The sequence below is a fragment of the Triturus cristatus genome, chromosome 11, assembly GCF_964204655.1.
Source record: "Triturus cristatus chromosome 11, aTriCri1.1, whole genome shotgun sequence".
Classification (NCBI taxonomy): domain Eukaryota; kingdom Metazoa; phylum Chordata; class Amphibia; order Caudata; family Salamandridae; genus Triturus; species Triturus cristatus.
This window is the reverse complement of record NC_140594.1, coordinates 804,184,837-804,211,438: the sequence shown is the minus strand read 5'-3', so window position 1 is coordinate 804,211,438 and position 26,602 is coordinate 804,184,837. Positions and strand designations below refer to the sequence as shown.

At 47.4% G+C, this 26,602-nt stretch overlaps 1 protein-coding gene across 2 annotated transcripts in view; it reads right to left on the bottom strand.

Annotated features, from left to right (window-relative positions):
- Positions 1–740: 740 nt before the first annotated feature.
- The window catches only part of LOC146785459 (erlin-2-like), a 250,152-nt gene continuing 224,290 nt past the window's right edge, over positions 741–26,602 (bottom strand). For both annotated transcript variants that reach the window (XM_085634516.1, XM_085634517.1), the window contains one exon: positions 741–3,503. In XM_085634516.1, the coding sequence (XP_085490642.1) occupies positions 3,309–3,503 (195 nt within the window). In that variant the 3' untranslated portion in view covers positions 741–3,308. The remainder of the gene's footprint in view (positions 3,504–26,602) is intronic.

Here is a 26,602-nt window from a genome sequence, read left to right as displayed (position 1 = left end):
TGTCTCGCTTTTGGGACCTTATAAGTATGTAGTTATGCAACTGTTGCATAACTAAATACTTATAAGGTCCCAAAAGCGAGACCTATTGGCTATGCCAATGTTTGTTTCTGTTTATTACTGCTCTGTAGTAATGGCGGCGCACGGGTGCCACCATTACTACATAGAAGTAATAAACAGGAGGAAAAAAAACTCGCAATCGCGATCAAACATTAAAGCGGCCGCGAAATTGAGGCGCGTGCGCGCCCGCGCACATGCACTGTAGCTCTATGCTACAGTGGTAGCACTTTTTTGAGCCCTCACAATAAGTCTCGCCAGACCAGCGCATGCGCTGGGTCAGGCGAGACCTAAAAAGGGCCTGTCGCCATGGGAGGGTACAAATGAAGACAAGACCGTACTAAGGAAGGACTAACAAGCCTATTAAGGAATCCATAGGCAGCATTTTCGAAAGACGACACAAGTCAATGAAAAATATGGGAGGAGAGTGGGCCCAGCTTCTCACCCAAACTCTACTACAGCAGTCTTACAGAGCGAGCAGTGCATGCGCACTGCCGCTAGGCTCGACCTAAAAACGTTCTAGACACAGGCAATATGTAATGTCTTTTAACACAAGCATTGAAGCCTTCAATGGCAGCACACCCACCACCCAGTAAACAAATACATAAACAGAACACAAAACGTAAGGCATTGCATTCTTATTCTTTTCACTAAAATACAGTACTAAATGACTAAGAAGCACAACCTTTAATTATAGTTTTAATTCTCTATAGATCTTTTTAAAAAGTTAAAGTTACAGTGATAATGGAAATGTGATTTTATTTCAACGGTCAGAAAATATAGATGCACAATTTCTTCTCCACACTCCTTCACAAATAATTTATGAGCCCTGATTTGAAAAGCATATCACCAGAAAACATTTCAGATAGAAGTTTCAAGTAAAAATCCACAGATTTTTCATTAATTCTTTTAACATGAAAAACATTGTATAAGAAAGAAGCCAGTGCAATACACTTTGGTTGGCTTGCACCATGATCATATTAAAAAGTTTTAGTGTAGAAAAAGTAACAGGCAAAAATTCACATATTTTTTGCCCCAGACTATAGAACGTCATCTGAGACCCTCAGTGCTTTTTGGTGCACGTTTCATGACGAGCAGCAGCTAACTGAAGCAGCTAAAGAGAAAAGGTTTGGTCATTCGACAAAATATTCAGTAATGTTGATAATTACCAGAATTCAGAAATTCTTAAAATAATGTGCAGAAATCTTCTAAAAAACGAAGGAGATTCTGTGACAAAGGTATAAATATTGTACAGAAAAACTACCAAGGCATGGAGCCATTTGGTAATTTCCCTCCAAAAATCTTTTCGTTTCCTTTCTACTAATTGATTGTTTAATATTTAAGTCGAACAAAAACCTAACACCTCGTCATGGTACCAGGAGCCAGAAACAAGGAACAGACAAAACAACTGAGAAAAATGCTCCATTCCATTCTGGCCTTCGGTGCTTTTTTTGAGGGGGGGTACACTTGCTGCCCTTATGATATTTTCATTAAAAGATCACCATTTGTCTAAATTTATCAAAGGAATTCAGTCCTTTTTTCATTTCTGCACTAGAAAAGACTGATGGACTCCTAAATTGGTAACATTTTAGAGGTCGAATGTCCACTGATCTGTGGCAGCTACAGTATATATACGCCTGGTAGGGAAATTTACAAGGCCCAGTGAATAGCTGCAGATACTCATTAAAAAATGCAGTGTTCTCTTTTGGGGAAAAATATGAAAAAAAAACGTTAGTGCATTTAAGGTGTGCAAGAAAATGTTGCTTGCATCAAATGTCTACCTCTCCGTTACTGCTTGGTTTGCTTATCACAATGTTTGTTTACTACAAATCACGTTACTCCTTTCAAGAAGTGTCCCGCTATTTTGTTTTATTTTAGTGAACTAAAAATCTGAAAAACAGTTTCCCAAGGCATAGTGTCAATGCCCCTTGGATAGCCCATAATGTACGTAAAGTCCGCTCGTGTAACGAGACGCTTATGAATCTACCGCATGATCATATTTTTTTCTGAATTTTATAAAACATTTAGAAATGCCATTGTTTGGAGAGGCTATCTCTCAAGTTCAGGACATAAGTTACATATTTAAGTGTAAATACAAATCTGACATTCATAGGGTTGGTCTCTTGCCAGTCTCAGGCTTGAGATTTGATCACACATTTGTGCTGATCAATGTTCAGTGCAGATCGCCATGCCTTCAAAGTAAATGCAAAAAAAACCTCTTCATCTAGGGAGCATTACATCTTTAATTTTTTATGTATTTGTGGATATTTTCTGCTTACATTTAGGCTGTCATTCAGCATGCATTCAATGTATGGTTCGTCCACTCGGCAGCGACACAAAATGGTCGAACCGATTTTTATTAGCATGCCTCTCGAATACCGCTATGTGTCAGCTCTAATCCAGGCCCATCGCCATTTCTGTTGGTGGCATGACAAAAGATTTTGTAATCTCCACCGCAATGGGAACAAGACAAATGAAGATGCCACCTAAGCAGGTTAAAATATCAGTAACAAAGTTAGCCTCCAGTGAACCTTATATCTTGGTGGCAGTTTATTTGTGCTCACGTTGAATGGCAGTAGGTAAACTAGGGTGTAAGCGACAACAGATAAACTGTGCCTCTACCCCTCCATCAATGAGCTTATTGTGTTTACCTATTCAGTCTATTCAAGTCGATCTTGCTATAAGGCTAGGATTCTCCTATTTCGTGCCACAATGTTGCTGTCTACAGAACAGGGCAGGTAACCTTGATGGTAAAGGACCTTAATGTGCAGCTTGCTGCAGTAAGGTCAGTTTTGCGGATTAATTTCAGATTTTGCGCTCAAAGAATAAAGTAGAAGACATTCAAGCAGGTTCCTTTTTACTCGCTTGGTCTGCAGGGCAAGGTGTTAATTAAGCACATGTAGTCCATTCCAATTAGTCTCTCAAACCCCCTCTTAGCAACAGAATATATGCAGTGAACAGAAAAAAAAGAACTTGGACGTGAAGGATAATGCAGTTCTAAAACATACGGGCCAGGGTTGAGAGACCAGATTCTTGCAAATAAGTTTCTTATCACCAATCTATGCCCCATCCATTGATAATCCCTTACTTTCTCATGATTTTACCTGCTTTCTAATGTTAAAAAAAAGTGCAGGAGAAAAGTCAGGTTTCTGCTTCTTTTTTCCTCGGAAACCCAAATCCCAAAAGATAACAGAGGAGTGATGTTATCTCCACTTCTGTGTTCAGTTACAAATAAGAAGTTTTGCAAAGGCTGGTTACAGAACATCCTCAGTGGTCCAATGCCACTCCTTCCGGGGCTTCGCGTCCTCCCCGAGGTCCACTTCAGGATTCTGCTGGCCACCCGCAGAGTCCACAAACATGTTGGGAATATTCTTGCCGAAGTAGATCTTGCTGTTGGATGCAATAGCCTTATATTTCATAAGCTGCAAGTACTCACGAGTTAATTTCAGCTGTTGAGAGAAGAATGGTGGGAAAAGGTATGCTGTGAGCAGCGGAACTGTACGTTTACAATCAAAATTTCACAGAAGGCACTAGAGTTTATGTTCCTTTAGGTCAAATTTACCAATCTGCCCCCCAAAGTAAAGTCAAAACTCAATATTAACTGAATTGGCAAGTAGTTGAATTGTTGGATTGAGTGTTTGTCTTCTACGTGATAACACCCATTTCTCTTGAGTTTATTAAAATGTTCCTGGGCTCAGTTCCTGAACTATTACAAATCTTCCCATGCCTCGGTCCCTATATTTTTCATTGGTAAAGCATAGACTTTGGCATTACCAGCTAATACCAGGTCATACCAAACCTCACTGGATGGCACTCTTTACTAGTGTTCAATTGAAGAATACCAGAAACCATCTTCTACTACTCGTCCACTGCAACCACAGCTCGCAGCTTCCCTGGTATAGTACTCCCTTCCCTCTGTCAGGAGATTGAAAGTCTATTTCTTACACCCAAATGGAACTGGACTCCATCACCCCTCACAGCATTATCTGGCCACTTCCACCTGCAGAACATAATCAATTTCTGAACACTTTTACCTTATCCCATAAAGCAAGACTAACAGACTTCTGTAATGGCCCCCTGATTGCCTACTACACTGCTACTTTGCCTTCATGATAGTCGTGTAGTTTGCCACACCCACTCTTCATCTTGCTTCTATCCACAACTACATCCAACAATTGCCAAGGTTTTCACCCAGGCTCTCAATGCAACCCACAATCTAACAATGCTGCTCCACTTCCCATACATTAACACTTACAATGTAAGTGATGCCTGCATTTAACACCTAATTAACTGCTAGCCTCCTCCAAACTACCATGCACATTTTTTTCTAAGGCCCCTCAGCCCTCCAACACTCTTCCCATTATCTCTTCACAGCCAAATCTTCAGGAAGGCTTTAAAGGCTCATCTCATGAACGACAAGGGCCATTGAACAGAACCACTGATTTTCTGAAAATACCAAAAGCATCCCCGGCTGATCTCCTACCTGGACTTCTATGTCTATGTGATGCAAGTAGGAGTATCTTTTCCCTCTACCCCACCCTATGCACCACGTTGAACTATGCAAAGCACCATCAGCTTTGCTAAATACTGACCAGCATTTATAGTCGAGGAAGTGATTTGCAAAACTCAAACGCTTTTTGTATAAACATGCAGAATTATAGAGGAGCTGTGGATAACAAGAGTTGGTTTCCAGTGAGGGTTCAAAGTGCGTGAAATATGCTTTTGAGGATCTTACAAATGAGAACCAATCTACTTTTGTGTTGCACAAAATATGCAAGGTGATCCTACACTGCAATACAACAGAAATTATAATGCGCCATGTGGCAATCATCGAGCGTTAGAAAGAGCTTTTACATTACAATTACCTTATTATGTTACATATTCAGAGACCAACATGTCACCAATGACACTAGTTTCTGTGAATTAAATTTTTGACTGCGTTTTGGGTTGTTGCTGACGTCCTGGCCCACTGATATAGACTCGATAATAAGTTGCTAGCTGCATACAAGCCAGGAACCTAGTATGAATTAGACACTGATCAACAGAATGATTTACTTTTTTTCGTTTTATAAAAGGATGCCTGGATGCTAGGAAACGCTGAAGCTTTGCAGCACGGCCCCTCTCCCCCTCCCCAGTGCTGCCCCACCAGCAAAATTCCCTGGTGTTCCAACCATGTCCAGTGGCACAAAGACTCCTGGCGCAGGGTCCACAACCCTCTCCACAAACTGCTTTTTGCAACACCACATGGCAGTTGTGTTGTATGTGAACACCTGAATCAACCTTCCTTTTGAAAGACAGTAGGAAGGCTTTCAACAGCAAGTGGATGGCTTGTAACTCCAACAGGTTGATGTGGAACTGAGCCTCCACTGGAGACCAGAAGTCTCCATTCTCCACCCCCAATGTGGCAATGCATTGGTCACCAATGTCATCTATGGGTGGGGTAGGGAGGAGGGGTCTTCCCAATACCAGTCCAGCAGCCATCATTGCAGGTTTTCGCAGTCTCCGTTGAAATTTCAACTTGATCAGAGAGCGCCCCCTGGTGCTGAGCCCACTGGGACCTCAGATTTCACTACAGAGTTCACATTTGCCATCTGGCATGCTTGACCAGCAGGATGCAGGAGGCCATCAACCGCAATAACCTTAGAGTCATCATCACTTAAATTCAAGACTGAGGTGAAACAGTGGGATCACAGCCTGAATGTCCTCAACTCTGCTCCAGGTACAGGTGCGATACTGCACCGTGTCCAGAATGGCTTCAATGAATGGAATCATCTGCAAAGGAGTCAGATGTAACTTAGGCACATTGATAGCAAACTCCAATGAGGTTAGGAGTTTGCCATAGTCTAGAGATGGGCGACCACTGCCAGGGGCGAGCCAGCCTTCAGCAGCCCAATGGTGATAGAGGAAGCCTGGAAACCCTGACATCCAAAGATGGGCTGAAACCATTGCCATCTCATTCATGAACATCCAAGGGGTACCGGTGAAGCCAAAAGATAGCACAGGGAACTGAAAATGCTCCTGCCCTACTGTGGACCGCAGATAGAGCCTGTGGCCCTTCAGTACGGGGAAGTGAAAGTAAGCCTCTCGCAGGTCCAATGCTACTATCCAGTCTCCAGGGTTGAGAGCAGAAAAGACCTGGGCCAAGGTAAGCATCTTGATTTTTTCCTTATGCAGGAAGGCGTTGAGAGGACGAAGATCTAAAATAAGACTTAATCCGTTGTCGTTCCTCTGCACCATAAAACAGCAGGAGTAGCAATCACAACCTACTTCTGGTGTCAGCACCCCTCTCTACAGCTCCTTTGGCCAGAGAGCCTGCATTTGCTGCTGCAAAATGGACAGATGGTTCTTTGTCAGCCGTTCTGAAGACAGTGGAAGGTACAGCATTAATGGTAATGCATAGCCCCTCTGGACTATCTGTAACACCATCTTGTCTTTAGGTCTTCCCACCCTGGCAGAAGTACTGAATTCTGCCTCCGACGAGGTGGCTGTGTCCGTAAAGATGCACTAAAGAAGCTTGAAGGCTGCAACAGCTGGATGAGCAGATGACTGGGCTGCACATTGCCCCTGTTGACCACACAGTCTGTGGAAATCCCCGAAAGGACTGAGGGAGTTCTTGCTCTGGCTACATGTATTGGAGACAAGAAAAAACCCTCCTGTAGAAACCACAGAAGGCAAAACAGTAGGGGCAGCTGACACAGGAAGCCAGACAGGCCCAGGGTACAAGCTGTGGCCCTGCTATCCTAAAAGCGGTTAAGGGCCATATCTGCCATCGCCCCAAAGTAACAAAAACATCAAATGGCATATCTAGCAAGCTGGCTTGGACAGCACCTGAAATACCAGTGGACCGTATCCACACTGGTACCGATGATTCTGCCCAGGGAATCAGTCATGTCTATCTCACAATGGATCGTGAACTTAGCTGCATCATGACCACGTTGCATGGTATGAGAAAGGATGGCACCAGCTTCTTCAGGTACAATAAAAAGAACTTGGGCCACTGAGTGCCACAGGGCGTGGGTGTAGCAGCCCATCAAAGTATCTGGTGTTCACAAACTGTAAGCGAGACTGATTGAAGAATATACCCTCTTCCAAAATGTCTCGATCATCTTACACTCTCTACCAGGAATAGTAGAAGGGAATGCATTCAGGTTCACCTTGCTAGCCGAAACCTGATTTTGTCGCCCCGCACCGGCATGGGATGCAGGGTGACAAAATCGAGATTCCCAGGCGCAGGATGGTTGCACCGGGCAATCTGTCAGTTGACTGGAGGCTCAGAGCATGGCTTGGCCAAGAGGGTTTCAATGAGAGCCTCATTAAATAGAAATAGGGGCTCAAAATTAGTCCGACCAGGCTGAAGCACCTCAGTAGTCCTGATCTCCAGAGTGGGGTGGTGGGAGTCAAGCACCTCTACAGCACTCCACATCACCATACAAAAGATGTACTGTCTTCAGTAGCAGAGCCTGGAGCCAAGAACACAACAGTGGATGGAGAACAGGTGTCCTGAAGATCTTCATACCAATTCTCCTCATGATACGGCTGAGAAAAATCTGCTCTAGCATTATACAAATTGCAGATGCCATCGCGCACGCGCAGCGGACGCGCGCAGCGGGCGCGCCGACAGCGCGCTAAAGGCAAGCCCGTCTGCGCCCGTCCGCGCCCCTCCGGACCCAGGGGCCAGCCACCTTGGTCGGCCCATAACCTATCCACCTGAGACACTGAAGGCGTTGCACAATATGTACAGTCAACCTGCTAGTAAGGTCTCTTCTATTCTAATTGCCAATAATTTATTCACTGCACGTAATAGTTGTCCGGAGCTCCTGCCTACCACGGCATTTAATCCGCACCCCCTCATTCAGACTACGCAGGGAGCAGTCCCTCTGTCAATTTACTACCTTAACACACGTTCCTTGGTGAAACATAAACTGGATATTTTTTTACTCCTGACTACGGACAAACCTGATGTTCTGCTATTGTCTGAGACATGGCTTACCGATGATTCTGCCCCGGATATACTCGCTGCACTACCCCCTGACTACTACATCATATCGGCTAATAGAGGCCCGGGCAAGTCAGGTGGCGGTGTGGCTGCTATTATCCACACTGACCTCTCCTTTTGCTCTCTGAAGTGCCTACCTCTCACAGACACGGATAACATTGTGATTAAACTAGAGTCAGCTCATGACTCTCTGGTCTGTGTCCTATTGTACAGACCACCTAAGCCGATGCCTTTCTTCCCAATGACTGAGTGAACAGACAGCTACATTAGTGACGGAACATGCCAGGGTTCTCCTGGTAGGAGACTTCAACTACTGGTATGGTGACCCCAACGAGGGGTCTCACTCTGTAGAAATGTCTGACCTACTTAAAAATCTCAATTTTTCTCAGCTGGTCCCCTCTCCAACTCACTCTAAGGGCCGAATTCTGGACCAAATCTGGGCTGCTAACCTGAATATCACTATCCCATCTGTGTTACCTTGCATCTGGTCCGATCACCATCTCCAGAAATTTCAAATCATGAGATCGGCCCCTTTAAAAGCCAAAGTACGGGAAGGAGGCACGGCTAGAAAATGGAACCTCATTAACAAAGAAGATTTTTTCAACACTTTAGGAGACTCGACCCCAGTTTTACATCACGATGATGTTAACATTCTGGAAAATAAGGTATCCGGGTGGCTTCTTGAGGCCAGTGATAAACATGCCCCTTCCAAAAGAGTTAAATTATTGCGTCGGACTGAAACAAACAGATGGTTTTCAGATGATCTTAAAGCACAGAAACTGACGGTACGTCAATTGGAGAGACAATGGCGCCAACAATACTCTCCTGAAAAAAGATCTCAGTACATCATTGCGCATAAAGATTATAGGAAAAACATTCTGATCGCTAAAACTGCTTTCTTCTCTGATCGCATCCTAAAGTCTAATCATAGTTCTAAAATAATATTCTCTGTAATAGACGAACTCTCAAACCCGGAACGCACCTTAAGAAAGGCCGCTCCTTCCCAGGAACTATGTGATTCCCTGAATGATTATTTCATTGATAAGATTACTCTAATAAAAAGCAGTATACCGTCCCACCCCCCCCAGCAGAATGCCCCGGCTCATCACTGTAACAACAGCACCTTCTTCACTTTCCCTCCGATTAGCGAAGAGACCTTCCTGTCTCTTTTAAAGGAAACTAAATCAGGTGCACCCGTGGACTGCTGCCCTCCTCATATTCTAAAAGAGTGCTTGGCGATCCATCCTGGCCCGGCCCTTGCCCTACTGAACAAATGTATTACATCTGGTACAGTTCCCTTAGCTTTTAAAAAAGCCACAGTGGTCCCCCTCCTGAAAAAGTTAGGAGCTGACCCGGCGCTCCTCGCCAACTACCGTCCCATATCCTTGTTACCTTTTTTGGCCAAGGTATTGGAGAGCTATGTAGCTAGATGCCTCTCCAACGTCTTGGAGAGGTATAAACTTTTGGACTCCCATCAGGCTGGCTTTCGTCCCGCGCATTCTACTGAAGCCGTGATCCTGTCAGCTATGGATAGTCTACGTGACTTCGCTGATAGAGGGTGTCCTCGAGCCCTGGTTCTGCTGGATCTGTCTGCGGCCTTTGACACGGTCGACCACAACATCTTGGTCGACCGTGTCAGGGAGACTGGAGTCTCAGGCATAGCGGCGCGTTGGATCGCCTCTTTTCTGAAGGACCGCTCTCAAGCAGTGCGCCTTGGCCAATTTTCTTCTGCCTCTCACATTACCACCTGTGGGGTGCCTCAGGGCTCGGCTCTCTCCCCACACTTATTTAACATCTATATGTCCCCTCTGATTAAATCACTGAAAGAGAGAAAGGTACTGGTCCTTAATTATGCTGATGATCTGCAGCTTCTCCTCAGGGTTGATGGTACCAACGACTATGCTGTTCATCCAAACTTGGATGGATCTGAACCATCTGAAACTTAATCCTGGGAAAACGGAGATAGTCCTTACTGGGGATAGCTCTAAGCATTGGGGCCCCCAATATTGGCCTCCTGCGCTCGGTCCTCCTCCCATCCCCTCTAGCTCCGCCAAGACTTTGGGGGTACTTTTGGATAGCGGCCTATCCTTAAAAGCCCAGGTTGGAGCAGTGGTGTCCAAATGCTTCTACCAACTGCGTAAAATCAGGAAGATCCATCGTTTTCTCACTCATGAAGCTATGGTCCAAGGCATGATTTCTACTGTACTATCTCACTTAGACTATTCCAACTCGGTCTACTTGGGAATGCCGCATTATCTGCTCAAACGCCTTCAAATGGTCCAAACCAGGCAGCCCGACTGATATACCACCAACCTAAATGGCAACCTGCCTCGCCTCTCTTGAGGAAATTACATTGGCTCCCGGTGTCACATCGCTGTGCTTTTAAAACCGGTTGCCTTATTTTTAAGGCCTTACACGGCACCAGCCCGGAATTCATTAACAACATCATACTTAGGTACGCCCCTACTCGCCACCTAAGATCCACCCATCTTTCCCTTCTTACTATTCCAAACTTCAAGAGGGCCCGTCTTGGAGGTCGCAGGTTTGCCATTCTTGCTCCCAAGCTGTGGAACTCTTTCCCTCTTGAGATCCGAACGTGCATTGACATCCTTCCATTTAGGAAACTCCTGAAAACCTGGCTGTTTAGTCAGGATTAGCTTTCGCTGCCTTGTCAAGCTGTCTGTTAGCGCCATGAAGCCAACCGGGTGTACGTGCGCTTTATAAATACACACTAACATTAACATTAACATAACATAACATTATCTGAGTCTGTTCCAAAAAATGGATTGAATTGTGACCTGCCATGGGGCAAAGACACTGTTTTAGAGTCAGAATGATTGCTGTATTTTGCAGTATAAGCTCATTCGAGGTTAATGTGGCACCATTTTGGAGTCAGACAGCACGATGGGTTGGCAATCATCATCCGGCACCAGTGGATTGCATTCCAGTGGTGGAAGACTGTCAGGGAACAGGTACGGTACCGACGCTGATATGGATCTGGGGGTAGATTCAGAGTACCAAACTGGTGCCAAGGGAGGACCCACAGGCAGAAATCCAGTTACGGGGCATATCAGCTCTTTGGGCCAGTGGGCGCGCCAGAGGGAGCCAGTGTCATGCAAAATCGAGCAACATAGTAGCCTGAAATTCTGAATCTGGCAAGGAGTCTGCTAGAGTCCTGGAAACTTAGACTGTCGCTGGCCTACATTTCGAAGCGGCTCTGAAGAATGACAGCGGGAGCAGGTTCCAGAGGCATGAAGACACCCTTGCTCCCTCTCAGGAGAATGAGTGTGTCGAGATGGGGCCGGGTCCCGCTTGGACTTCCTACATATTTTTACTTGCTCTTACCAGAAGACCTGGATGTCCCATTGTGCGGGTACAGCTTTAGGAGCATAACTAGATTCTTCCCAGACTGGATTCTTCCCTGTGACTTCGGATGAAGCAGTCTCTTTTGAAGGTTAAAGACGAAAAGTTTCAACTCGTGCTCCTGGGTGGCTTTCAGATGCATCAATGCACAGTTGCTGATGGCCTTAGAGTTGTGGTCTGACCACAGGCATCACAGGCAAACCACATAGGGGTCTGTCACAGATAATTGTTTGTGACATTTCTTACAAGGTTAAAACCGTGTTGGTTTTGCAGGGGGACATTTCCCTCACACACTCTTAGAGAAATTTCAAGGGGTGGGGGAAAAAAGCAGTCTCAAAGAGACCAGGGGTAGCTCTGGATCTGTGTCTGTGGGCGCGGAAAGAAAGGAACTGATGTCAGCACGAATGGGAGACGTCTACATAGGGCCCCAGGTGTCACCTCCGGACTGGAGAGATGTTGGTGTGGAGCTTTATGATACCACCTACCTGCGTGCAGAGATTTGGCTCAAAATTCTCCAATTCCAGTTTGACAGCCTGGGAATACTCTAAAGGAGAGGAATCTGATGTTAGGAGTCTCTATCAGAAGAAGTGATGACTGAGTCGCAAAACACACGTTGGGCAATTGTTCAGTACATCTGAAAATCCTTTTTGGATGCAGATTTGGAAACTAGGGGCACTTTCTAGATTACAATTTATGCTTTGATCTCTATAAATGTCACATTTTTTAATTTGGTTGCAATTTACTGGGAAAGGCAAACCAGTATAAAAATAAATGGTTGATGCTCGTTGGTCTGCTAAATAAGAATTATTCCTTTATGGAAATTGTATCAAGTGAAGATAGTTATCAGCAAGCTCAATTTGCTGGATCGGTCAGCAAGTTTTGACAAGGCTGACTACACTATTCTCACAGAAATCTTGCTACCTCCATTTTGCTTGCAACCCTTCCATTTTGCTTTGAAATTTCCGGATGGCTCTGCACAGCCTTGCTCCCCCGTTTTTTATTTTTTTTATACAGACCTGATTCGCTCCTTTAAGATACAATTGTTTAATCATGCTGTTGACACAACACTCTTCTACAAAGAATGTCTAGCATCGCTATGTGCATCAGCCAACAATGGTTGAAGACTGATAACTGAAAGAACCTGAACTCCTCCAAAACAGAGCTTAAGGTGGCTTCCGAGGTCTGAGAATATTCTTCCTTTCCTAATGTGAATTACTTAAAAGTAAGCATGAGAGAGATTTATGATACAGCGCTGGTCTGTTTTTCCTACTCCAGATGGCTAGTTGATATAACTCTACTGTCTGAGGGTTATAGGAAACCTCCCAGGTATGGCCTGATCTGGCATAATATGCAACAGCTGCTCCATTCTAGAGCACACTTTGTCTGCATTTAAAACTCCTAGATGACTAACTTTCATACAAACAGTTAACACTATCATCTTTCCATCGTAATCATGTTCTGTGTGATGTTAGTTAGCAGGAGTTAATAGTTGTGAATCTAAAATGCCAAAGGGCCATCATATTATAAATGATCCATAACACAGCATAAAATTGCATTAAGAAATTAAAAACCGGAAAGTATGACAAGAAAAGTCCAGAGACTTTGTGCCCTACTTGCATCTCCCACTTCTCTTTCCTTTTCACCAACAGGCCTTGGTTAATTGCTCCTCTGTTTTTGTATCTGTAGTTCTCTTTTTCAGGCAAATTTATGTAACGCCTAACAGCACGAGGTTGGTTTATGGTGCCTTTTATTTTGGGCATTAATCACTAAAATGGGGCTAAGCTCGAAAAGACTACTAAGGTGAAATTGATGGGTGCATGAAGAAGGTTGTAGTCAATTCCCTGAAAATAGTGTACTAAGGTGTTAATTTAATTAAAGTCAAAAGATTTCCAAGAAATACATTATTATAGAAATATTGCACATTACCCAATTATTTACGTGTAATTACAAATCTCATAAAATCAGCAGCACATAGCGCTTTATTAGTTTGATTCAACCAACACATCTTCGACCTATAGCAAATATAGAACAGTACAAAAATGAAAATGCCTTCTAACAAAAACTCATTCGATAATCAGTAGCCCATTATCCTACATGTTTTAAGACATTTAAAAGAGTACAAATTAACCAGCAGCATGCAACTTATCTTGCCAACCAGCCAACATTATAAAGTGCAATGTGCAGAGCCACATTTTTGCACTCGCAGGGGTCACATTCAATGTAACCTCACTAATAAAGCCACATTTCCCATCACAAGGCCAGTGTCTTTTTAATAATAATACTTTATTGCGTGATTTGAAAAAAAAACCATTGCAAGTACAAAATTAAAATGACAAGAAATCTTTCATTTAAAAGAGACTAAATTGGTCCTGTGAACTGAGGGATAAAATGTTATGCCTGCCAGGAAGTTATGGCGACAGAGGATTGCTAACGGGGGATCCCTCACAAAGTTTTTTTTCAGCATAGGCCATGAACCTTACCAGGGCACAGTTTAGTTTGATGTTCTTGGGATCAAAGCAAGCCAACACTGCTTCTCTGCAAGTTCTGATCTTTCTTGTGTTCCAGTGATGTTTGAGAAGGGACCGTCTATTGGTCAGTAGTTTTGGGCATAGACATATGATGTGTATAATGTCTTCTTTTTGGTCCCCACAGAGTCGGCAGAGAACGCTTCCACGTTCTTTTTTCCATTTAGGCAAATGCACCAACAAGTTAATGACTCCCAGTCTCAATTTTAGGAAACTTAATTTTGTGCGTACAGAAAAGGGCACGGTTAGATACTGTTGTGAGGTCGACAAGGCGTATGATTGCAGCGTCAGCCACCCGTGACTTCTTTTGGCTAGACGAGCCTTGTCTTCAACTATTGAGAGATGTTTTGTGCTTTTTTTCGCTAGCCGTTTAAATTCCTTCTGGGTTATGTGCATATTCCAGAGATCATTTAGACCTAAGGTGATCAGGCCTTTTGCCAGGTAGTTGTATCCGGCTTGCCATTTACCTGTGTCAAGACTAGCCCACAGGTGGATGCCTAGACTTCCCTCCTTAGATGACCGTAGCTTGTGACAGCACACGATGAAACTCATAGCTCTTGCAAGTGTTTGCTGGCAGATTCCAAATTCAAGCCTGATTCGTGCCGGAGATGTTTGAGGAGGTAACGAGAACACTAATCTGTAGATCTTTGAGATTATTTTTTCCAGTTGGCAGCAGTCTAGTCCTTTGAGGACTTCGCTGCCATAGGTTAGGGTAGGAATGATTTTCGCCTGGGCGACCTGTAGTGTGGGTGCAAGAGTTGGACCGCGTAGTTTCTTTTGAATTGAGCCAATTGCAAAGGCGAGTGCAGCACCCTTCTTTTTCTGTTCTTCTAATTGAGATTTGTATTTGTCATTGTTGTTGAATGTGACTCCAAGGTACTTGTGGCAGCTGGATTCGACTATGCTTTCCCTGTTCAGGGTCCAGGACCTGTCTGTTTTTCCTACTCCAGATGGCTAGTTGATATAACTCTACTGTCTGAGGGTTATAGGAAACCTCCCAGGTATGGCCTGATCTGGCATAATATGCAACAGCTGCTCCATTCTAGAGCACACTTTGTCTGCATTTAAAACGCCTAGATGACTAACTTTCATACAAACAGTTAACACTATCATCTTTCCATCGTAATCATGTTCTGTGTGATGTTAGTTAGCAGGAGTTAATAGTTGTGAATCTAAAATGCCAAAGGGCCATCATATTATAAATGATCCATAACACAGCATAAAATTGCATTAAGAAATTAAAAACCGGAAAGTATGACAAGAAAAGTCCAGAGCCTTTCTGCCCCTACTTGCATCTCCCACTTCTCTTTCCTTTTCACCAACAGGCCTTTGTTAATTGCTCCTCTGTTTTTGTATCAGTAGTTCTCTGTTTCAGGCAAATTTATGTAACGCCTAACAGCACGAGGTTAGTTTAGGGTGCCTTTTATTTTGGGCATTATCACTAAAATGGGGCTAAGCTCGAAAAGACTACTAAGGTGAAATTGATGGGTGCATGAAGAAGGTTGTAGTCAATTCCCTGAAAATAGTGTACTAAGGTGTTAATTTAATTAAAGTCAAAAGATTTCCAAGAAATACATTATAGAAATATTGCACATTACCCAATTAATTTACGTGTAATTACAAATCTTATAAAATCAGCAGCACATAGCGCTTAATTAGTTTGATTCAAACAACACATCTTCGACCTATAGCAAATATAGAACAGTACAAAAATGAAAATGCCTTCTAACAAAAACTCATTCGATAATCAGTAGCCCATTATCCTACATGTTTTAAGACATTTAAAAGAGTACAAATTAACCAGCAGCATGCAACTTATCTTGCCAACCAGCCAACATTATAAAGTGCAATGTGCAGAGCCACATTTTTGCACTCGCAGGGGTCACATTCAATGTAACCTCACTAATAAAGCCACATTTCCCATCACAAGGCCAGTGTCTTAAACAAGGCATCCTCCTAATAGAGTCGACGTCAGCCTACCAGTTGAACAAGTTACTTACCTTCGGTAACAATGTATCTGTAAGAAACATTAGTTAGTTAGATTCCTCACCTTAGAATATCCCCAGGCGTCAGACTGGATCCGGAAAGATTTTTGTAGCAATACCCCTTGCGCTTCGCTAGGCGTCGTCTGCGGTTCCGCGTCCGTCGTTGGCGTCGTGCGCCGGAATGACGTCGGAGTACTTAGACACCGCCCTCGCGCGCGGACGTCAGTTCTTGTACATAGCTTTCTGCGCCAGGGACGCTGAGCCATGCAAGAGACCGACACTGGTGCCAAAAAATCTAGGGCCCTGAAAGGGAGAACCTTAACCCTAGATGTCGGTTCGCAGAACGGGGAGGCTGGGTGGGTCCGTGAGGAATCTAACTAATGTTTATTACAGATACATCGTTACCGAAGGTAAGTAACTTGTTCTGAAAGAAACACGTTAGTTAGATTCCTCACCTTAGAATAGATACTCCAGCAATACCAACCCCGGAGGTGGGCCTGCGAACCAAGATCACACCAGAAAGTCCTGGACAACAGAACGGCCAAAGTGGCCATCTCTCCGGACTTGGCTGTCCAGGCAATAGTGCCTGGCGAACGTGTGCAGTGAAGCCCACGTCGCCGCCTGACAGATGTCCTGCAAGGGGACTCCCCGTCCCAGGGCAGTTGTCGCCGCTGTGGCCCGGGTGAAATGGGCTCGTAGCCCAACAGGAGGGACCTTTTTCGCCAAAGAATAGCAGAGTTTAATACACAACACGACCCATCGCGAGATGGTCTGCTTGTGCACAGCTTTTCCCTACTTCGCAGCTACATATCCAACAAAAAGTTGGATATGTAAGTTTCCCTTCTTCGTTTCCCTTCTTCGCACCTACATATCCAACAAAAAGTTGGTCGTCCACCCGGAACTGTTTTGTGAGGACAGCGGACGTTTTGGGTCCAGACGATGGAGCCTCTCTTTATCTTTTGAAGGATGCGGAGGCGAAAAGAAGGTGGGTAGCGTGACAGATTGCCCGATGTGAAAGGGAGTCACGACTTTAGGAAGGAAAGAAGGACGGGTCCGGAGGACAACCTTATCCGGATGAACCGAAAGGAAGGGAGGCTTCGCTGACAGAGCCTGGAGCTCACTCACCCGCCTAGCGGAGGTGATGGCCACCAGGAAGGCAGTTTTCAGAGTCAGTAGACGAAGTGGACAGTTGTGAAGGGGCTCAAAGGGAGCGCACATCAGAAAAGTAAGAACAAGGTTCAAGTCCCACTGATGCATTACGAAGGGAACAGGAGGGAACATATGAGTAATGCCCTTGAGAAAACAGGAGACAACAGGGGACTTGAAAAGGGAAGGCTGATCAGGAAGCCTTAAGAAAGCAGAGATTGCAGCAAGATAACGCTTCAAGGTGCCCAGAGCAGAGCCCTGCTGGGCCAAAGAAAGAAGAAAGAGGGGCAGAAAGGGGATCCACAGCCTTTGCTGTGCACCATGCCACAAATTTGTTCCACCAGCAGGCGTATACCGTCTTTGTGGAGGGACGCCTGGCTGCCAGAATGCCATCACAGACTTCAGGAGGCAAGTCAAATGGCATCAACTGCCGCCGCTCAATCTCCACGCATGGAGGTGGAGGCTGGACATGTTCGGGTGGAGGACCGCCCCCTGCTGCTGCGACAGAAGGTCCTCCTGAAGAGGCAGTCGTATCGGGGGATCGATGGACATACTGAGTAGCTCGGGATACCAGTACCTTCGTGCCCAATCCTGAGCCACCAAGATGACTTGGGCCCGGTCGCGCCTGATCTTCTTCAGCACTCTGGGCAGAAGTGGTATAGGCGGAAAGGCGTACAACAGACCGCAACTCCACTCGCGACGAAAAGCATCTCCGAGCGAGTGCCGCCTTGGAAATTCCAACGCGCAGAACTGCTGACATTGCGCGTTCTCTTCGGTGGCGAATAGATCTAACCAAGGCTCTCCCCACTGCAGAAAGAGACCTTGCGCCACGTCCGAGTTCAGACGCCATTCGTGATCCATCATGCACCGGCGGCTGAGTTCGTCTACTCTAGCGTTCAGAGAGCCCGCCAGATGTTGAACCACCAGGGTGATGCCCTGATGTTCCAGCCATGTCCAGAGGCGCAGAGCCTCCTGACAAAGGGTCCACGACCCCACCCCGCCCTGTTTGTTGCAATACCACATGGCGGTGGTGTTGTCCGTGAACACCTGCACGATACTTCCCCGGACAGAGGGAAGGAAGGCTTTCAGTGCAAGTGCGATCGCCCTCAGCTCCAATAGGTTGATATGGAGCAGAGTTTCCGCCGGAGACCAGAGTCCTCTGATCTCCGCCTCTCCCATATGGCCACCCCATCCCAGGAGGGACGCATCAGTCACTACGACATGCTCCGGTTGGGGTAGGGAGAGGGATCTGCCGCTGACCCAATCGCGATTCGTGAGCTACCACTGCAGCTGGTTCGCAGTGCCCTCCGAATCAGGACATGGTCGGACAGGTTGCCGCGATGCTGGGCCCACTGAAACTTCAGGTCCCACTGCAGAGCCCGCATCCGCCACCTGGCGTGAGGTACCAACAGGATGCAGGAGGCCATCAGCCCCAGAAGCGGCAGCAACAACCTGACCGAAACCCAGGACAAAGGCCGGAAGATGGAAATCAGGGCCTGAATGTCCCGGACCTGCTGTTCCGGTGGATAGACCCGGAACTGCGCCAAATCTAGAACCGCTCCGATGAAAAGGAGCTTCTGGGAGGGACTCAGGTGCGACTTCGGCACATTGATGGAGAACCCCAGTGAGTGCAGGAGGTCGGCCGTAGTCTAGAGGTGGGAGACTACTTGCTGGGGCGAGCCCGCCTTCAACAGCCAGTCGTCGAGATAGGGGAAGACTGGAACCCCCGATCTGCGCAGATGAGCACCGACCACACCATCACTTTCGTGAACACCCGAGGGGCACTGGTGAGGTCGAAGGGGAGCACGGTGAACTGAAAGTGCTCCTGACCCACCGTGAACCGCAGGTAATGCCGGTGGGCCGGCAGGACGGGGATGTGAAAATAAGCGTCCTACAAGTCTAACGCTACCATCCAGTCTCCAGGGTCTAGGGCAGCCAGAACCTGAGCTAAAGTGACCATCTTGAACCGGTCCTTCCGGAGGAAGACGTTGACGCTTCTGAGATCCAAGATCGGGCGTAGGCTCCCTTTGCCCTTCTTGGGAACCAGAAAGTAGTGGGAATAAGAACCACGACCTACTTCTGGACAAGGAACGCGCTTGACGGCCTCTTTGGCCAAGAGGGCCGAAACTTCCTCTCGAAGAAGATGCAAATGATCCCCCGACATATGGTGGTTCAGCGGTGGCATGGCTGGAGGGGTCGTCTCGAAGGGGAGGGAGTAGCCCCTTCGGACGATTTGCAGCACCCACCTGTCCGACGTGATGGAGCGCCAGTGGAGAAGGTGATGGCGAACTCTGCCGCCCACTGGCGTTGAATGGGCCCGAAAGCTCGGACTAGGAGGGCTTTGAGGCGGATGCTGCCGGGGTGGATGTGGACTGACCGGCACGGTGACCTCCAGTACCGCCTCGGGGGAATCCACGTCCGCGACCCCGTGCAGGTTGGTTCTGCGGCCGGTGGCTGGGCGGACGTGAGGAGGCGCCCCTTCCTTAGGGACGAAAGGCTGAAGTTTGCGGCCGCGGGGCCGAAAGACCCAAGGACTTGGCCGTGGCCCGGGAGTCCGTGAACCGAGCCAGCGCACTGTTCGCCTTCTCACCAAAAAGGCGAGTGCCATCAAAGGGCATGTCCATGAGGGAACTCTGGACATCCCCCGAAAATGACGTGGACCTCAGCCAGGCGTGACGCCGAAGCGCCACCATGGTGGAAATCGCCCGACCCTGCGAGTCCGTGGTGTCAAGTCCACACCGTATGGCATGCCATGCTGCATCTCGACCGTCAGCAAGAGCTTGAGTGAGTCGTGTCCGGACACAAGGGCAGCACGTCCTCCACCGCATCCCACAGAGAGTGGGAATAACGGTCCAACAGGCAAGCGGTATTTAAAGACTGCAGTCCCAAACTCAGGGACGAGAACAGTTTCTTGCCAAACTGCTCCAACCTCTTGGATTCCAGATCCGGAGGAGCGGACGGGAGGGAGGATTGGGAGGTTGAGGCCTGGATAACCAGACTCTCGGGAGTGGGGTGTTGGGAGAAGAAACTGGGGTCGCCCGGAGCAGGCGTCGGGCAACGTTCCTGTCCACAGGAGGGACTGTGGAGGGCTTGGACCAAGTGCCCTGCAGAACGTCAATGAGGGCCTCATTAAACTGCAGCAGAGGCTCAGTGGAGCTTGCTGCCGGTTGAAGGACCTCAGTGAGGACGTTAGTCCTCACGGCCACAGCAGGCAACTCCAGCCCTAGGGCTTCGGCCGCCTTGCGCAGCATCACTGATGGCTGCACCTTCCTCCGAGGCCACAGTCGGAGGAGAGATGAAACCAGCGTCCTGGGAGGTATCCAGAACGCTGGCAATCCCCCAATTCCTCTGCCCAGTCCTGAGAAAGTTGGGCCTGAGCGGCCATAGGGTCATCATACCCCTCCCAGTCGCCCTCGTCATCCGATTCCCGATAAATAGGAGGAACGATCGGAGCCGGGCAGTAGATGAAGCGTTCACCAATCGGCGCCGGCAGCGGCGCCGTGCCGGCGTCTGGCCCGGACCGGGGCTAAACTGGAGAACGACGTCGTCCGAGGACGGCATAGGAGGTGGAACCGGTGTCGGCGCCAGCGGAGGAGGCGTTGTGAGGTCGACCGGCGCTGACCGAGATCCAGGCCTGGATTCCTCGGGGACCTGCGGCGTCGGGGCCGGCTCCGTCGACGGGGCCGGAGCCGCAGGCACGCGAGGTCGCCCAGTCGAGCCCGCGGGGCCCAAAGGCACGCTGGCAGGCGTCGACGGCGGAGCCAGGCCCCTCATGGCCGAGAGGAAGGCACTGACCTCCGCCAGAGTCGTGTCAGTCCCAGGGACCGCCGGGTATGGGGACGGACGCGGCTCCTGCGGCTCAGACGGAGCCGCGGGGGTGGGACCACCCTCGGCTGAGTCGCGCGACCGGCGAGGGGAGTCCGAAGAGCGATGTCGTCTCTTGGACTTCTTGGAGTGCTTCGACTTATCCGAAGACCCCGACGAGCAATGACGGTGGCTGTGGCTCCGCGATCGGTCCTTGGACCTCCTCCTGGACCGGGACAGAGAGCGGCGCGGAGCCAAGTGCCGAAGCTCGAGAAGCTTACGGGACCGCTCCCGCCTAGCCTTCGATGTCAAGGCCTGACAGTCGGGGCACGACGCGGCCCCCAGGCAGTAAAGGCACCGGCGATGGTGATCCGTCACCGACATCAGACGATGACAGGCGTCACAGGCCTTAAAACCAGGTATCCTACCGCCACCAGTCGAGTCGATAGACCAAAAAGAGTCAAAAAGTTAGACAAAAAATGACTAGGGGTAAGCTTTTCCCGGATCGGCGCTTACTGGCGCGGAAAAAAGAAGAACTGACGTCAACGCGCGAGGGCGGCGTCTAAGTACTCCGACGACGTCATTCCGGCGCACGACGCCAACGACGGACGCGGAGCCGCAGACGACGCCTAGCGACGCGCAAGGGGTATTGCTACAAAAATCTTCCCGGATCCAGTCTGACGCCTGGGGATATTCGAAGGTGAGGAATCTAACTAACGTGTTTCTTTCAGATCAAAACATCACCATCGACCTGAGAGAGGTAATAGCAGGGGTGTGAGGCACTAAACAGTAGAAGACCTGGCAAAAGAAGTTAGAACTTTGCGCGGTTATTGGCCAAAGGCAATAGCTACATCCTGAGAAGCAAGGCTTCATATCGGGTTCAGGCCCATTTCTCTCGACTGTATCCCATACTTTTTAAAAACTGGTCGGAGAATCTTCTTTCTTTCCTCAAGGAAGAATAAACAATTCATCAGTAGTTGGATCGCGGAGTATTTCTACCCCGCATACAAGTACACTGATCATAGTTCTCAGCTATTTTTAGGTCTCGCCTGAGCCAGTGTATGCGCTGCTCTGGCAACACATTTAGTGAGTGGGCTTTAAAAAGCCGACCACAGCTTTTTGTGTGGCCTAGAGCGTGCGGTTACGCGCACAGTAACGTGCATTCCTTGCATTGCTCGATCCGGACGCCATCTGGCTTTCCTCTCACTTGCTCTCCCAAGCAAGCGCGCACTTCAATGCTCCTCCCCCTCCCCCACCACAGGGCGCGTCTCGCGGCCGCGCGTCTTGCTTGCTTTGATTTAAGCTCCGTGCCTGTGTCCTGCCTAACGGCTTTGACGGGATCAGCTGCATTACTGCTTCAGAATATTAACCAAAATGTGGCCATTCAGTCTCGACGTATGCTTTTCAGACGTGGGAACGGCACACACTCAGGTATTTCTGTGCGACGGTAAGCTTTAGGAAAAATATGTAAATACAGCCTAAATAAATATAGAAACTCTATTGACCTGATGGGCATCTGACGAAAACTGGTTTTACGCGAAGCCTCATTGCAGCTTGCTCTGAGCGCTGTACCACGCACATTGAAATACATCAAAACGCAACTCTCTCTGAAGCAGTCTCGAAAGAACGGACAACAGGTGCCCTCCAAAACGCGTGACTCATTCTAATTCCACTGCTGATATTTGTTTTTGCAGATATTAGTCAAACGATGATCCGGTAGTTTGTCTCTTGTCTTGTTTGGGACCCTCCTCCTCTCTTGTTTACGTCAGTTGATTAGTCTCTGTGGCACCCAATGGCTGTCATTTAACACAGTTCAGCAAACGCCACACAGGCCAGCTCCATTTGAGGCAACTATGCAGGCGTTGACATTGGTCTTTATCTACGACTCTCAGTGTAATAACGTGATTAATTTAACCTCATTAATCGGGATACCCTCTGTGCTGCAGCCCCCCTCCCATTAAACCATGTAAACAAGTGCTGGCACCTCACACGCAAACTGTTCTCACCCTCCTCAGCTGCGAGAGTGGCTTCTCGGAGGGCTGATCAACGCTTACAATAGACGTATTTATAGAGCAGGGGTATGCATGACATCCGAGGGGGGCAGGTAAATCCAGCTATAATTAGCGAGTGCAAATACTCCCTGGCATGAATAACATTTGTGCCTCGTATGTACTACCGGTTTGCATCCGATTTATATCTGTGTGAATAATCTAGGCAAACAGTGTTTGTGCCTGTTTGCTTCTTATTACCCTGTAGCGCCTTTTTTACAGACACTTTTCAACAGGTAGAACCTGGTGGTACTTGCCCATGCAAACACAGGAGTGGGTGAAAGTTGCTTTAATCTCTTGTATAAATACACGGGGGATGTATGGGGTGAAACACTCTCCGATAATTTCCCAGTCGTGTCCTGGCCTGACAATGACAACCAGATCACAGATCAGCCAAGAAAAAATGTGCCAAGTAAGCCATGCAACAAACATCATGCACATATAATATGATAAAGTCACTTCAAACTTTAAACAAGCATTGGCATAGCCAATAGGTCCCGTCTTTGGGACCTATTGGCTATGCCAATATTGGCTATTTTGGGAGTCGTTTTTAATAAGCCTGTAGCACTCAAGGTTTTATTCTTTCAAAGAGGAATGCAGAATTAAATTGACAAATAAGCATCTATGGTACTCGGTTATTTATGTGAGTGCCTATACTGCCCTTTACAAATAGTGCCTATTTTACAACATAGTTTCGATAAGTGGCGCATTCGTTAGTGTGGGGGGGGGGGGGGGGGGGGATGGGGGGGTGGGGTGCCCCAGATACGGTGCACTGTTGAAATAAAGGCATCTTTGTGTACATTTTAAAACGTACTATTGTACCTTGAAAAATGTGTGCTATCACCCCATAAAAGAGAGAGGTCTCTTTAGAGAGACTTTGAGTCCGTGTATTTTTCCAACCCTGTATTGTAGATATGTATATATGAACCAAATAAAACCATAAGTTGATCTGATCTGGTTGTCATTTACCGAATGATATGACAACTACACATGCGGTTTGTGCTTTTCTTAAAATGGAAAATGATTTTGCCGTACGTATGAACACATGCAATGTGTGTGGTAATGCGATAGCTCTGCATTTTTTCCTGAAATGGGGCATTTTTCTCTTTTTGATGCACAATCCGACGAGTCTTTATAACCCACTTTCTTTCTGTTTAATAAGTTTTATATTTTCTTTCTTCCTTCTCAGCTCTGCGTTTGTTTAATTAAAGAGGTCTTAACGCCAGCAATACACATTTAAACAAAAGCTGCACCTCTATGTTAACCATCGTGGTTTTATTGCGTGCCAAAGGTGTGGATTTGTGCATCCAAAATGTAAGAAATTGAAAAAATTAGGACAGATCCTTGGTATTGAGCACATTGGTTTGCTATGTCTGTGCTTGAAGAGTTTCTTGCAGGCATTTTTTTTTTTAAATCACTTTGTTTTATATTTATTTTTGTTTCACTGCATACAGATGCAAACAGACAACACTGCATTGGAAATATGCTGATCTTTGGCATCAGAAGAAACACTTGTGGGAAGCAGTGGCTATCCTATGGACGGGGCGATGATGGGGTCAACGTGAGCACTCGAGCTAATCCGCTGCTCACGCCGGTCGCGTAACTGATCGACTAGGCGCCCTGCGATGCTACGATGCTCAGTTCAACGCACAGACTGACAGCGAGAGGATCGCCAGCGCTGGGCTCGCGGTCTCGTAAAAAAACTGCAACTTGCTTCTTCAACTTCATGAATCACCGGATACTGCCTGCCTGGAGCCTGCTAACTCGGCTCCTGCTGTTTGTGCTATTCTTGGCATTTGATCCACCTGTACCCACCGCCTTGATCTGCATAACGATCAACATCTCAGGACACGGGGAAAATTGCCGGCGGCAGCACCATCGAAGCTTCTTGATAATGAGCAGCAGGGGACCCAAGAAGGGAACCAAACCGAAAGCTGCCATCAATACTGAATCTAAAGATACGGCTTCTGAGAATACTTCCAGGCCCAGACTTGAGGTTAGTGGCAACAGAAAAACGCTGGGGCGGCCGGGGAGGGGGTAGGGGTATCTAGAGATGCAGCTGGTGCTCAGCCACCACTTGCAAAAATGTTTTTGTGCGCCAAGGGACAACCATCTACTGCAAGCGCCAAGACCCTTTTATCAGAGACCCCAGAGGCCCCCTCCCTGGATCCACTAACCCCCCAATCGCCCGCGTTAAAACAATATCAAGAGACCGGCCTGGCAAATTTAAAGACAGTGGGCGCGCTACAACCTGGTGCAGGAACTACTGTGGACTCACCAGATTCAGTCAAAATATTGAGCAACTCCCTTTGTTTGCCTAAAGGTAATAATGACAAAAAGGATAAGAAGGCGATCGAACTTAAAACCCAACCAACCCCTACTGGCATAGTGTCAAATAATGAAGACTGTACTCATCTGAGCTGTCTTGATACTCCCTCTATAGCCCCAGAAATCGATGTCGCTAATTATATTCAGGGCCTGGGAGCCGCGATCGGTGCACAAGCACCTTGGACTCCGGAAACTGGGCCCGAGAACTTTTACTCGGTTTCCGACGGTACAGAAACTACCTCTGATGAGAAAGGGACGGACTCTAGTGAAGATGGCAGCGAGGAGTCAATCAAAGACACCGGTACGGTCCAGCGACCCAAGAGAACTAGAAACAAAGGGAAGAGACGTAGTCAACTCAAATGGGATTACTCTGACTCACAGATGTCTTATCCTTTGGATGAAGACGACTCCCAGCCAGCAATCTGGGAAAAGACAAAGAATTTACCAACGGTCGCTACAGAGCCCTCATTAGCGTCAATCCTAGCCTCAATTAAAGAATTCCAGGAAGAGGTTCGGGCAGACAACCGAGCAGCCAAAGGGGCTGCTAAAAAGCTACAAGGAGGTCTGAGACGATTGAATAAGACATGCACCGACATAAGTGATCGCGTCTCCATGGTCGAGGGGCGCACTGAGTACCTAGAATCAGAGTCCACTGCTACTAAAAAACAAAGTGAGAGCAATGCCGCCTGTCTTGTAGATATCATGTCAAAAATGGAGGAGCAGGAAAAACGCCAACGCAGAAACAGCCTACGCTTACTGGGCATTCCGGAAGGGAAAGAAGGTGAAGACCCCAGGCGGTTCATTGTAAAGCTCCTTCAAGAATCCTTCCCCGAACACCCAGGCTGGGACTGGGACCATGAGGTGCAGAGGGCACATCGCTACCCCTTCAACATAAGGAGACAGCGCGATGGCAACAGGGCAGCAGATGAACAACCAAGAGTATTCCTGGTATACTTTGGGAACTTCCTACTGAGGGAACTGATTTATGACCAGGCTCGCCCAAACTCCAAGAAGGGGCCAACGGAATAACCTTTTTTGCAAAACCCGACTTCTGCCATCAGACAGTGGAGCGCAGATGGCGCTTAAGACAATTAATCTCCCCATTTCAACAGTTAGGAGCAGAAGTCTACCTCATGAACCCTGCTAGACAAAGTGATTTTTAATGGGGGATTTAAAATATTTCTGTCTGAAATAAAGGCTGGGGAATACTTGGAGGAAATTAAGTCCAAGAAGGGTCCAAGATAAAGAGATAACCACAGGTACAAGCATAGACACATGCACATACACGGAAATGGATAATGCAACGGGAGGATGGGGGGGTTAAATAGACAGGGATCTCCCGGTCCTTTGTCA